Here is a 14,873-nt window from a genome sequence, read left to right as displayed (position 1 = left end):
TGATCACCCCTGTGATGAGCACTGTCAAATAATTATTCTTCTGAAATTTCAAAATGGCTAGCAATCTTTTTTTTTCATTAAAAATTTTTTTTTCTTGGCCACCCCACAGCTGTGACCAATGCCACAGCTGCCATCGACGCAGGATCCCTTAAGCCACTGTGCTGCACAGGGGAGCGAAGCCGTGTCCTGGAGCTGCAGGGATGCTGCCAAAGGCCACATTGCGCCAGAGATCGAACTCCAGACTTGCAGTTTTTTAAGTCTTTTTTTTAATCCTCTCCTTTTTAGGGCCACACCCGTGGCATATGGATGGTCCCATGCTAGGGGCTGAATTGGAGTGGCAGCTGCTGGCCTCCACCACAGCTACAGCACCTCAAGATCCAAGCCACATCTGTGACCTACACCACAGCTTTCGGCAATGCTGGATACTTAACCCACTGAGTGAGGCCAGGGATGGAACTTGCATCCTCATGAATACTGGAATTGGGTTCTTAACCTGCTGAGCCACAACAGGAACTCCTAAGTCTCCTTCTTTAATTATAAAAGTTCTAGTAGTTCCCTGGTGGCTCAGGGGTTAAGGATGCACTGCTGTCAGAGCTGTAGCCTGGGTCACTGGGTTTAATCTCTGGCCTGGGAACTGATAACACACCATGGGCACAGCCAAAGAAAAAAAAAAAAGCTTTATAGGTTTATTATAAAAACTTTTAGGAAATATGAAAAGTATTTACAAGTATATGCTTTTATAATCACCAAACAGAGGTAATATCTCTTGTTCTTTTGCTAGTCTTTTCTTTAGCATTATATATGACTACATACATACAAAACTAGCGTTACAATGAAACTACTGCTTATTTCTTCAAACCATCATCAACTTTTAATTGTAGGCACCACAATCAAACACACCTTATGACACTGAAAATAAAAACTCAGAGAGAGCTGTCCTATTGGTTGATATTTTGGCTCAGAATATGCATCAGGGAGCAGCTGGTTGGAGTGAGAGTGGGGGGATGCCTAAACCAAGGCTTCAATAAGCAGCTTCGTACCTTATAAAGTAAGCACTTAGGAGATGGGGCCCTCTCCTAATCAGCTAAAGGAACACTAGCTCCAATGCCAGTGTATCAGTTTTAGAGCATCCACTATTGTGTACTGTCAATTACCCTGTTCTACTTTGGCTGCATGAAAACTAGGCAAATGAAATAGATTTGTTTTCCCCAAAGTAACAGGTTTATTGCCTAGGACTGGGTAAACTTTATCTTACTTCTTTTTCTTTTTTCTGCTTTTTAGGGCAGCACCCGTGGTCTATGGAAGTTCCCAGGATAGGGGTCTAATTGGAGCTACGGCTGCCGGCCTACACCACAGCCACAGCAACCCCAGATCCGAGCCACGTTTGCAACCTACATCGCAGCTCACAGCAAGGCCAGATCCTTAACCCACTGAGCGAGGCCAGGAATCGAACCCGCAACCTCGTGTTACTAGTCAGATTCATTTCCGCTGTGCCACAGCAGGAACTCCTATCTTACTTCTTCTTGATTCAATTTCCACCCCACCCCCATACCGAAATTTTTCTTGTAGATTATTTTCAAATCCTGCTTTTGAACCAGATTTGAGAATTTCCTATCTTTCTCAAAGAGAATTTCTCTTCTATTATGTTCAAGCAACTCAAAGCTAACCTAATGTCAATATACCCTGAAAGTACTCAACTTTCAACTACTGCTTTTAAGCTGAAAGCTGTGATTTCTAAAGGTGTCTGAGAACCTAGATGTTTCCCAGGTTAAACTATGAATGCAAACATACACACATTACTACGTTTAAAACAGATAACCAACAAGGATCTACTGTATGCTACAGGGAACTATACTTAATGTTTTGTAATAACCTATAAGGGAAATGAATCTGGAAAAAAATATATGTACAGCTGAATCACTTTGCTATACACCTGAAACTAACAAAACATTGTAAATGAACTATATATACTTCAGTAAAAAATAAAAGGTTAAAAAAATACAAACGAAAGCCTAATTCACTTCCAGTCACACATGAAAGAACAGAGTCAGCAACACTACCAACCTAGCAAGAAAGAAGCGAGGAAAGAAGATGGAGCCAGGAAATCTATTCTCTTCCTTTGAAAAGAAGCAAGAACCCAGCCAAAAAATCAACAGAGCATAAGCAATAGCTAGAAAGAGAGTGGTGAAGAAAGGGGAGCAGGAAAAACCATCTGTCAGCGAATATGGGAAATAGAGCCTATTTTTGACAGAAAACAGATCAAGTGTAGTGTATTCTGTGTGGCAGGCCTTCCTCTTTTACAAACAGGAAAACGTTTTGTTTAGCTGAAGTAACAAGGTGACTTTGGAAAACCCGGCAATGACACACAGAAGAAAGTGGAGCTCCCACTGGGCACAACAGGACCAGTGGCGTCTGAGGAGAGCTGGGACGCTGCTTTGATCGCCGGCCCAGCACAGTGGGTTGAGGATCTGGCGTTGCTGTAGCCGTGAGCTTAGCTTGGACCTGACCCCTGCCCAGGAAACTCCTTATGCCATGGGGTGGCCAAAAATGAAAGAAAAAAAGAAAGAGACAGGAAAGTAGAAGCACCAACATCATGCTAGATCCTTCCAGGTTTAAATGAGCAGTCTTAAGGACATGCTGTGGCAAGGAGAAGAGATTACGTTAATTTGTAAATCAAGTCACTAACTATAAAAGTACATAAACTAACTTTCATGAACCAACTAATAGATTCGTCCAATAAATGTTTCATAATTTCTGCAGGAAATTTTTTTTTTTGGGGGGGGGTCTCTTCTAGGGCCACACCAGTGGCATATAGAGGTTCCCAGGCTAGGGGCTGAATGGGAGCTATAGCCGCAGGCCTACACCACAGCTCACGGCAACGCCAGATCCTTAACCCACCGAGCGAGGCCAGGGATCAAACCTGCAACTTCTTGGTTCCTAGTCAGATTCGTTAACCAATGAGCCACGAAGGGAACTCCAAGACTTGTTTTGTAATAAAGAGAAATTTGAGCTTCCTTCTACAGGCCACAGAATAAAATAATACCAGAACTGGAAAGAATCTCAGAATTCATCACATTTAACTTCCTGTTTTTACAGCTAGAAACACTGAGAATCAGAGAAATTAACTGATATTCAAAAGTCAGTTTCAACTTTGCTATTTAATAGCTTTTATTTAATTCAAAGTAACATTAGTACTTCTTAATTCTTTTTTTCCTTTTTGTGGCCCCACCTGTGGCATATGGCAGTTTCTGGGCTAGGGATCAACTGGAGCTGCAGCTGCCAGCCTACATCACAGTGTGTAGCAACGCCGGATCCTAAACCCACTGAGCAAGGCCAGGGATTGAACCTGTAACCTCGAGGACACTATGTCGGGTCCTTAACTCACAGAGCAACAATGGGAACTCCGGTACTACTTAATCTTTTAAATTAAACTTAAGCAACAGCAGAGTTCCCACTGTGGCCCAGTGGTAATGAACCCAACTAGAATCCATGAGGACACGGGTTCAATCCCTGGCCTTGCTCAGTGGGTTAAGGATCCAGTGTTGCTACGGCTGTGATGCAGCTGCAGCTGATTCAACCCCTAGCCTGGGAACTTCCATATGCTGCAGGTGTAGCTCTAAAAAACAAAAACAAACCACTTAAGCAACAGCAAAAGTTAAGACATCTATAAGTCCTTAACTAAACACAAAGCAAATCAGGAGGCTTGAAGATCTTGAAAAATCAGTTAAACTTGCCTTTCCAAATATTGCGAAACTCTTAAAAGACTCCTATCTTCTACCTTAACAAACTTCTATGTGAATAAAACAAAATTTAAAGGTTCTGAAAGAAACGAGGTTATACTGGCCATTTAAATCTAGACCTTAAAACCACGGGAGTACAGAGTTCATTTACAGGCAACAAAGTCCCGGCTCCTTCCCTTCACCTCAATCAGGGGTGGGCAGATTACGGCCTGTAGGCTCACTCTGACCCACCTTGTAAATAAAGTTCGCTGGACCCAACCATGAGTGTGTTCATTCAGTTACTGTCTACAGCTGATTCCACACTGCAACAGCAGAGCGTTAAACAGCTGCAGCAGACGGTACGGCCTCCAGGCCTAAAATACTGTCTGGCACTTCACAGAAAGAGTCCGTTGATTCCTAGTCGAAGCAATAGCACCTCATAATGATCAAGAACTTTAGCTCTGGAGTGTGAAGACAAAGGTCGGAATCCGTGGTAGATCTGCTACTTGCCTGCATCAAATTTGGGGCAAATGATTTAATACTGCTTTGCCTCAGTCTCCTCAGCTTCAGCACGCAGAACTGTCCTCCTAACTCCCAAGGCTGCTGCAGGACCTACATTAATGTGGGCGAAGTACGTGTCCCAATATGTAGCAGGTAAGAGTCAATCAATAAACAGGCATCTTTTCTTTTTTTCCTTAGGCTGCATCCTGAGGTGTGCGGATGTTCCCAGGGCAGGGATGGAGCCCGCACCACAGCAGTGACTCAAGCCACAGCAGTGACAGCAAGGGATCCCTAACCAGCTGAGCCACCAAGGAACTCCAATAGGAATCATTACTAATAAAGACAGGAGAATTAAATCACCTTTAGGCTTAAACCCTCTTTACTCAAGTGGGTATCTATTTCAGGAATGGGGTAAAGACAAAGGCTGGGTCATTCACTCACAGGTTAAATGCTACCTGGTTTTGGTTTATGTACAACAAAACTAGTAACAAATTCTGGGATTGTGATGCTCTTCTTGCTAAAAACTTGGAAATGGTTTTAATTAATGCAGTCAAGGTGTCTGAAAGCCCTTAAAAACTAAGGTCGACAATGAGACTAAAATCCCAACTACACAGCTAGAACTAGAACCTGTGGCTACTTCCAGCACAGTGTCTTAGGCATGAAAGTACTTAATAAATTAATAAATTTTTGTTGAATGACCAACCCGTGCTCCATCCAATGGGCCTTAGGACATTTACAGAGGCAAACACTTGTGATCCATACCTGTCTAAATTTAGCTCTTGCTTCCTTTTCCTTCATTCTTCCATGTGCAACCAAATAGTCAAATACTTCACCTATAATTGAGAGAAATGAAAGTAAGCAGAAGTCCTATTTCTGAGCATTAACTTTCCCATAAACTGAAGATGTTTCACTTTTAGCAATGCTCTAATTCTAATTTTGAAAATGTAGCTATGAAGGGAAACAGAACTATGTGGAACTTGAATTAATAAGGCCTTAACTATAGGCAAAGTTGATCAATAAAATCTTTTAAGCTACAGAAAAGCATTCAAATTAAATTCTCCCATTTAACTTATACTCTTATTTTAAAGGTTATGCTTACAGGCTGCTTTAATTAAGAACTCAGCAGTGAAAACTGAGAGGTAAAATGGATACGTTATCAGCGTTAAAAGACGAAGTCGTCACTGTGGGACTACGACAAAGCAGCAATTCCTGAATACATTCATTCATTCAGCAAGTAACTATCGAGTGTCTACCGACGGAGGGTGTTCCAGGCTCTGGGGAAATACAGCAGTGAACAAAACAGAGTTCTCTTCCTCATGGAGTTTATATTCTACTAAGAGGGAGACAGACAATAAACAAATGAATACGCAGCATATCAGATGATAACGAGTACTGTGGGGAAAAACTGGGGGAAGGAAACAGTGTGTGTGTGTGTGTGTGTGTGTGTGTGTGTGTGTGTGTGTGTGTGTGTGTGTGTGTGTGTGTGTGTGTGTGTGTGTGTGTGTGTGTGTGTGTGTGTGTGTGTGTGTGTGTGTGTGTGTGTGTGTGTGTGTGTGTGTGTGTGTGTAAGCATTTTCTGACTACCGCGAGGGAGTGGACACTGTAGTTACACAGGAGATTCTTGAAAGAGACAACAGCAAGGAGGCCATGAATAAGGCTGGAGAAACATGAACAAGAAGGGAGGCAGTGAATGAGCAGAGAGATGGGTGAGAGGGGTGAGAGAAGTGAGAGCGTGACGAGCCCTGTAGGCTTTGATCTCAGTGAGAGGGAGAAGCAGAGGAGAACTTAAAGTCTGACTTTTTAAAAGGCTCACTTGGAGTTCCCGTCGTGGCTCAGTGGTTAACGAATCCGACCAGGAACTATGAGGTTTCAGGTTTAATCCCTGGCCTCGCCCAGTGGGTTAAGAATCCCGCGTTGCTGTAGCTGTGGTGTAGGCTGGCGGCTACAGCTTCGGTTAGACCCCTAGTCTCGGAACCTCTATGTGCCAAGGGTGCGGCCCTGGAAAGAGAGGAAAAAAAAAAAAAAGCTCACTTGGGCTAGAAGAGGGAGAAGAGAGTCAGGGCTCAGGGAGGAACCAGGAGGCCAACTGGGACTACTGCAGTAACAGGACAAAGTGAGGGTGGTTGGGTCTAGAGTGGGAAGAAGCGGTGGTAGAGACAAATGAGGGCATTCAGGACACAATGCAAAGGAAAAGCCAAGAGAACATGCTGGCGAACTAGACATCTAAGCCATAGTTTACACAGCACAAATTTTTTTTTTTGTCTTTTTAGGGTTCCACCTGCAGCATATAGGAGTTCCCAGGTTAGAAGTCTAGACAGAGCTGCAGCTGCCAAGCCTATACCACAGCCACAGCAACATTGGATCCAAGCTTGTCTGTGACACCACAGCTCACAGCAATGCCAGATCCTTAACCCACTGGGAGAGGCCAGGGATTGAACCCATGTCCTCATTACCATAGAGCGACAACGAGAACTTCACCGGACTAATTCTTTAGGAAAGACAGGAGATGCCTCAAGGAATGTATCAGTACTGACAACTGCTTATCAGTTTGAAACAAAGAAACAACCTCTCTTTCCAGGAGCCCAGGGTTTTTGCAAGAGAAAAAAAAAGAAAAAGAAAAAGAAAAAGAAAAAGAAACAACCTCTGAAATCAAGAGAAAGAATAGTAATTTAGCAAACTGGATATAAACTATGTTTGGGAAAAGAATCACATCTACTTCAAATGAAGAATACTTCCATCAGCTTAGCGATAACATTCAACTAAAATATTCTGATATTTAAATAAAGCTTAATTTTAGTTATTTTGGAAGAAAAAGTTATTTTCAACTGTACATAAATATCTGACTTTTAAACATTTAGCCTTAAATCTGAAAAAATTTTAAATAAAGGGTATGACTGCATAATGATTTTTTAAAAGCAATTATATTGATAAGCTACACTACACAATTCATTTAACTACGATTAAATGTCAGCTAAGTAAAATGTCAACATTTTCTATAAGAATGACCTATCTGCAGAATAACATATGTCAAAACAAGTGGTTAAAAAGTGAAAACGAAGATATCATATGGAACAGTTGACTTTAAAAAAAAAATTTTTAATGGATTAAACCCGGTAGTTACAGAGTAACGCAAAGTCCAAGTCTGTCAATACAATTTTGAAATATTTTCATAAATTCAAATGCAATATAAACCTCTTAAGAGATTCTGGAACCATAAAGTCATACAATTATCAAACCAGGAATGTAACCCATATCTCCCCCCCCCCTTATTAAAAATGCCTCAGGGAGTTCCTGTTGTGGCTCAGCAGTAACGAATCTGACTAGCATCCATGAGGACGAGGGTTCAATCCCTGGCCTTGCTCGGTGGGTTAAGGATCTGGCACTGCTGTGGCATAGGCCAGCAGCTGCAGCTCCAATTCTAGCCCTAGTCTGAGAACTTCCATGTGCCACAGGTACGGCCCTAAAAAGCCAAAAGAAAAAAAAAAAAAAAAAAAAAAAAAAAAAAGCATTAGCACTCAGACTGCTGAATTGAAAACCTCAAAAGACTATTATTTATTAGGAGAAAAAATAGCAAACAGTGGCTCTAAGGGCCCATGTGGTTGATGAAAGGACACTGGACAGTTCAGAAAGCCCTTGGTTCTAGTTCAGATGCCACGAACGAGTGAAGAAACTGCTGGCCTGGAACAGCCTTTCAGAGCTTTAGGTTCAACAGTAAAACTTAACTGCCCTGGATGATGTCTAAGATTCTTTCCAATTCTGAAATTTTATTTTATACCTAAATGAAAAATACCAGGCTGGGAAGGAGTTGGTAACCAATTTAATGAAACTTTCGTTGTTCAGAAGGGTAAATGTATTCACTGTAAAACAGCAGTCCCTTGTTGAGCCGATTAAACCAAATGGCCCAAGCCAATAAACCACCACCACCACCACCGACGAGTGCTGTTACAATGCTGAGCTATGGCGCCGAGGCCTCAAAGGAAGCTGACCTGTGAGGTCACACTGCCATTGAGGGGCCCTAGCTGGATTGAGGCCCATCCTCTCTCTGGACAGACACTTCTCAGGTGGTTTTAACTTCCCTACAGAGCTATCTCTATGAACCTGGGACCTCAAGTAAACGGGGACAGAAAGCCATGACTAACTGACCAATCAGCAGAAGCTATGTGATGTCAGCAGGCCGGGGCTCCAGGACTGGCACTGTGACCACAATGAGATTTCCCAGGCTGCATTCCCTCAAGGGTAAAAGCCCCCCCTCATTCACTGCCTGGCCACATCACGGAGTCATTGTGAAAGTCAAAGACAAGGTAAGAGAGAAAAGCACCTGCGCACTGCAGAAACCACGCAAATGAAAAAATCGTGAACTCTAAGATGAGTGGAGAACATTAGAGCTTCTTGTTCTACAATTAATCTTCCGTTCTTCCCAAGTCCTCCTCAATTGTGAAAATCCCAACTAAATTCTCAAACCGCACATTTAAAATATAAAACACACAACTAATAATGAATTAGAAGTATGAAAAAGTGGTGTCGGGGGTGTGCCTGCTTTGCCCACAACAGGTTTACAGTATCTTATTAAATGGTTAACACACTACAGTGAGGCGGTGGGTGATTCAATCTTCTGTCTCCAGGTTTTGCATCCTGGCTCAACATGCTAACAACTATAACTAACAACTATAATTAGAACAATTTAAGCTATGCTGTAGAGTTAAACAGGGTCTTGTCCCCAGGAGTTTGTAATTTCATAATTCAGTTCAATTCTTATCTGTTGAGTATCTCTTATGTGCCGGCCACCGTGCTAGAGGTGCGGACACATAAAGACAAACAAGAAAGTTTCAACCTTTCACAAACAATGAAAACTTCACACGTGGTCCAGACTATAAGCATAGCCCAACCATAACCCTAAAATGAGAATCTTCGTAAAAAATGTTATAACACTCATTTCGTAAAAATATCTATATTTACACAGCCTTATAGGCAAATAATTACCAGTCCTTAGTCTTTAAGGAAACCTAACCATATACACTGTGACCACCGTGTCTGGCCATGGAAACAGATGGACACCAGGGACATAAAAATTTGAGAAAGAGGAGTTCCCTTCGTGGAGCAGTGGTTAACGAATCTGACTAGGAACCATGAGGTTGCGGGTTCGGTCCCTGCCCTTGCTCAGTGGGTTAACGATCCGGCGTTGCCGAGAGCTGTGGTGTAGGTCGCAGACATGGCTCGGATCCTGTGTTGCTGTGGCTCTGGCGTAGGCTGGCAGCTACAGCTCCGATTGGACCCCTAGCCTGGGAACCTCCATATGCCGCGGGAGCGGCCCAAGAAATGGCAAAAAGACAAAAAAAAATAAATAAATAAAATGTTTAAAAAAAAAAAAATTTGAGAAAGAAAACCGTCTTACACGCAGTACACATTTATTTCAATGAGGCTAAGGCACTGATATTTTAAAAATCCAAGCAGTTGGAATAAATAAAATGTGCTATTTATACAAAGGAATATTATTCAACCTTCATAAGGAAGAAAATTCTGATGCAAGCGGCGACATGGTTGAACCCCGAGGACATTATGCTGAGTGAACCAGGAAATCGTGAAAGGACAAATCCCGTCCGATCCAACCCGTATAAGGTATCTGGAGCAGTCACACCCCCACACACAGAAAGCAGAATGGGGCTGCCAGGGCTGAGAGGAGGGAGGCGGGAGGTACTGCTTTACAGGGACAGTCTCCCTTGGGAAAGCGAGCAAGCTCTGGAGATGGATGGCAGCGACAGCAGACAATGGGAACATGCTCAATGCCACAGGACTGCACATGTGAAACGGTTCAAATGGTAAATTCTATGTGACACATACTTTACCACAAAAACAAAACCCAAGGACTTGCGTTTTACCAATTAATGATGCGAACAGTGGAACAGGTTAACAGTAACCCACAAAACTGCTAGGAGTTAGTTTTTCTGATTGTCATCCTAGTATATCACGATGCTGAGTATTAGGTGACAGTTTAATAACTATCCAGGTGGACAGTGTGGCTGTGCGTTCTTCTAAAAGGGAAGAAAGAAAAACAATTCAAAACTGCTTACCTCCGCTTGCATACTCCATGATTAGGTAGAGCGTTTTGTCAGTTTCAATGACTTCGAATAACTTCACTGGGGGAGGGGAGAAGATACAGGAGAAAAAGAAACAAATGTCTGTATGCACACACCGTGAGATAAACTCCAAAAGTAACCTTTTCCCTGGTAAAGATTTTAATAGCTAGCCCTCTAAAAAACGCTTTTAGGAAATTTTACTACATATTACCACAGAAAAGATTTTACAAAAATATGGAATTTCATAAAAATAAAGATTATTTCTGGGTGCTCAAACTATGTAACTTTAGGATGCACTCAGCAGTCTAGTGAAGTGTATCTGCTCTGATTTCACCTCTCTGAACTGCATCTATACTGCCAAGCTACTGCCCTAGAGGCTCAACCTTTGCACCTCAGGAAAAGTGTTATTTTGCCTTCAACATGCAAGAACTGCCCAGATCTATTCTACTCCTACAAGTGCAGGTCCATTCACTTGTCATTATGGTTCTAAGGATATATTTGATTCCACTTCGGACTTTTGCTGCTTAGGAAACATCACAATTCTTAGAGAACGAGGTTCTTTTAGTTTTCTATTCTGAAGCCAGAGATGGCAAAGTAGATCATACTATAAATAATTAAAAAATATGTATCTTTAAAAAGAATTATTTCCAGTGGGTCAACGTGACTTTGCTAGAGCAGTCTCTTATTACAGACAGAAATAATATTTCTAGGAGTTCCTGCTGTGGCGCAGCAGGGGAAGGATCTGGTGTTGTCTCTCCGGTGGCAAGGTTTAAACGGCCCCTGCACAGTGGGTTAAGGATCAGGTGTTGCTGCAGCTTTGGTGCAGATCGAAGCTGGGGCTCCAATTTGATCCCTGGCTCCAGGAACTTCCATATGCCATGGGTGTAGCTGAAAAAGGAAAAAAAAGGAAGAAAGAAAGAATACTTCTATTACTGCTAATTCATAAAACTATTACAATTCAATCAGAAATATATACATTTTAAAACAAAACTGAAGGAGTTCCCGTCATGGCTCAGAGGAAATGAATCTGACTAGCATCCATGAGGATGCAGGTTTGATCCGTGGTCTCGATCAGTGGGTTAAGGATCTGGCATTGCCGTGAGCTGTGGTGCAGGTCACAGACTTGGCTCAGATCCCACATTGCTGTGGCTGTGGTGTAGGCTGGCAGCTACAGCGCCGATTCAATCCCTAGCCTGGGAACCTCCATATATGCACAGGTGCGGACCTAAAAAGACCAAAATAAAATAAAATAAAACTGAAGTTAATTTCCAAAGCCATCAAATCACTATTTTCTGTGTCTATTTTAGTAAAACATACAATTTAGCAAAAAAGGGACGGGGGAGAGAGAATGCTAGTCTCTTGTATTATTTTATTGGGTTACTTTATTGGGTTATTTTCCGATACTTTTAATATAGAGTATTAGATAGTACTGAGTGGCTCACATATGGAGTTCCCATTGGGATGCAGCAGAAAAAAATCCGACTAATATCCATGAGGACGCAGGTTCGATCCCTGGCCTCGCTCAGTGGGTGGGGGACCTGGAGTTGCCCTGAGCTGTGGAGTAGGTCGCAGACTCGGCTTGGATCTGGTGTTGCTGTGGCTGTGGTACAGGCCGGCAGCAGTAGCTCTGATTCCATCCCTTGCCTGGGAACTTCCTTATGCTGCTGGTGTGGCTCTAAAAAGCAAAGAAAAAAAATATGTTTGTCTATATGTTTGCTAATATGTTTGTCAAACTGGTGACTACAACTATCACAGCATTTTTAAGATGATATATGTTCAGGTTGTCAAAAAATTATTTAAAGAAATTTAAGGGATATATGCTGGTAAATCATCAACATATAAATACAACCTTTATAAAATTCCAATACAAATATTGGCTTTTCTGGAAAAACAATTTTAATCCAATAGGAACTTAATTTTTAAAAATTTACATCTATTTTCAGGTATGTCAGTTAGCAGTAAGCAGAGAGAACTCTAATCAGGGTACAACTTAAGTATTTAAAAAACAAATATATTTAAGTCAGTGTTTTTTTTGTTTTTGCTTTTCAGGGTCACACCCATGGCATATGGAGGTTCCCAGTGTAGGGGTCTAATCGGAGCTACAGACACCCGCCTACACTACTGCCACAGCAACTTGGGATCCAAGCCTCGTCTGTGACTTACACCACAGCTCATGGCAACCCGGGATCTTTAACCCACTCAAGGAGGCCAGGGATCGAACCTGCAACCTCATGGTTCCTAGTCAGATTCGTTTCCGCTGCGCCTCGACAGGAACTCCAGCAGTGATATTTTTTGGTGGGAAGTTAGAACATGAAATCTGGAGTTGGCTAGCTAACCCCAAAGGACTGAAATAAAATATGAAGGTTTTCCTTCTACAATTACACTCTAATTATTTTTCATATTTCATTGGTTCTAAGAAAATTTTTCACATTTTAACTAACATCACTGATAAGGGGATAGTGGCTTGTTAGCGTTCTCTGAGTAGTAGTATGTAACACAATGATGTCTTTTAAACAGTGGCAGCTCAGATTAAATGGAACAGAGCATAAGTTTTTCCTTCCTGTTGCTCCATTTTATTCTGTTCTTGTGCCTCAGTAAGTCTTGCTAAGATGTCCTTGACATCATGGGTATCACACTCCCAACTCCTAGGACCGATTTTAATAGTAAACTGATACAGCTGGTTGTCTTAAGAATGTTTTTACTCTAGAAATATTTTTAGGTCATAAGAGCTATCGCTGTATAAAAAAGCGATATATATCTATATATCGCTGTATACATTATTTTGAAAGCTCTGTATCATGTGTAGAATCACAAATTTTCACTGAGATGTCTGTACATGAAGGTCAGTTTTCATCTTGTTCTGACAATTGTGATGAGGTCAGAACCCTTCCTCATCTTTTGTTTCGTTTTGTTTGTTAGTTTGTTTTTTAGGGCCACACCCATGGCATATGGAGGTTCCCAGGCTAGGGGTCAAATCGGAGCTACGGCTGCTGGCCCACACCACACCCACACCAACACAGGATCTGAGCTGGGTCTGCAATCTTAACCCACTGAGCAAGGCCAGGGATCAAACCAAACCCACATCCTCAGGGATACTAGTCAGATTCGTTACCACTGAGCCACAACGGGAACTCCGACCCTTCCTCATCTTTAAACCCACCTTGTTTGCAACACAGAGCTGTGCGCACAGAGGACACATAAAGCGCATCTGTGTTGTATGAAACAATTTATATCAAAATTCAATTAGATGGCAAGTATCCTATATCTCTTTTGGCCACCCTGCAGCATATGGGGTTCTCGGGGCAGAGATCAAATCCAAGCTGCAGTTGCGACCTACACAACAGCCTCGGCAATACTGGTTCCTTTAACTTGCTGTGCTGGGCCAGGGATGGAACCTGCATTCTGCTGCAGAGACACTGCCTATCCTGCTGTGCCACAGTGGGAAACCTCTGCATCTTTTGAAATATGACTCAATGTACCAGCATTTTCTCAAGAACATACATAGCAAGGGCAAAAGGTTTTATATCTTTGAACATCTTGACTCTGACTTACTATAATTCCCTCTTCTCTATGTAAGAATTAAGCACAATTATAATATTCTCTAATATATTAAACTTAGAAAATTATAATCTGATTACAGATGTTTCTATTGAATTAAAGCTTTAAATTCTAACGTTTACTACCTAAGCTTTTAACCTGTCTTTAACATTTCAGTAAGTTTACACAAATGACCAACAATTTACATACAGGTGCGCCTGGGCTGGGAGACCGGAGGGCTCTCCGGTCGCTCCTGGCACGCGCGGCCAGCTTCACGACATTCTTTACATTTAGACACAGAAGAATTTAAGAAAGCAGAAAGTACCTATGTTTGGATGATTTAAAATCTTCATTATTCTTACTTCTCTGAAGAGCTAAAAAACAAACACACACAATCCCCCCAACACAGGTTATTAAACAGTATATTCCACAGCGGCAATATAAACCTACCCTTTCTCTTGGATAACTGATCACTGATAATACTTAGTAGTCCACATCTACTAAAGACGTGGACGTCTGGGGCAATTATGAAGTAGTTTTGTGACCTAATACTAAACGCTTCCATTTCATCTTAGGAACAAGCAGAGATCCCAGAGGAGGGCGCGGTCACAATCTGAATTATATTCTGCTTCCTTGGACACGTAAGATCAGATTTAAGTAGGAGTTTGTGGTTAGACTTTCAGTATCTACCGAGGGATTCTAATTCTACAAACTACAACTTGTATGGTCCCAGTGAACCGTATCATGAGTGCATTAGATTGATAATTCCAACTAATTCTATGAGAAGCTTTTGAATAAAATCACTTCAAGCTGTCTAGCGGTCACACAGAATAAGGGGAATGTTAGACTGCTGCTGTACAAACATGTGATGTGAATTCAGAGGAGGGTCACAGTATTACGGCCTGGGCTAATATGAGAGTTCTTTTTTTTTTTTTTGTCTTTTTGCCTTTCCTAGGGCCGCTCCGCGGCATATGGAGGTTCCCAGGCTAGGGGTCTAATTGGAGCTGTAGCCACTGGCCTACACCAGAGCCACAGCCATACC

The 14,873-nt window shown here is 42.0% G+C and overlaps 1 protein-coding gene across 25 annotated transcripts in view; it reads right to left on the bottom strand.

Annotated features, from left to right (window-relative positions):
• The window catches only part of MARK3 (microtubule affinity regulating kinase 3), a 110,588-nt gene that overhangs the window by 34,333 nt on the left and 61,382 nt on the right, over nt 1-14,873 (bottom strand). For 22 of the 25 annotated variants that reach the window (XR_014811382.1, XR_014811381.1, XR_014811384.1 and 19 more), the window contains 3 exons: nt 14,157-14,205; nt 10,289-10,354; nt 4,983-5,053 (listed from right to left, as the gene is read on the bottom strand). Coding sequence is in view for 19 of the 25 variants with exons in the window: in XM_021081588.2 (XP_020937247.2) it covers nt 4,983-5,053; nt 10,289-10,354; nt 14,157-14,205 (186 nt within the window). In the remaining 6 variants the exon portion in view is untranslated. The remainder of the gene's footprint in view (nt 1-4,982; nt 5,054-10,288; nt 10,355-14,156; nt 14,206-14,873) is intronic. The other 3 variants (XM_084970218.1, XM_084970216.1, XM_084970217.1) reach the window with 1 other exon arrangement.

The sequence above is a fragment of the Sus scrofa genome, chromosome 7, assembly GCF_054392235.1.
Source record: "Sus scrofa isolate SSC_HxYL_T2T_F1_AM1 chromosome 7, Sscrofa_HxYL_maternal_Yorkshire_Landrace_v2.0, whole genome shotgun sequence".
In the NCBI taxonomy this organism is placed as follows: domain Eukaryota; kingdom Metazoa; phylum Chordata; class Mammalia; order Artiodactyla; family Suidae; genus Sus; species Sus scrofa.
The sequence above is the reverse complement of the archived record's forward strand: the minus strand, read 5'-3'. Positions and strand labels throughout refer to the sequence as shown.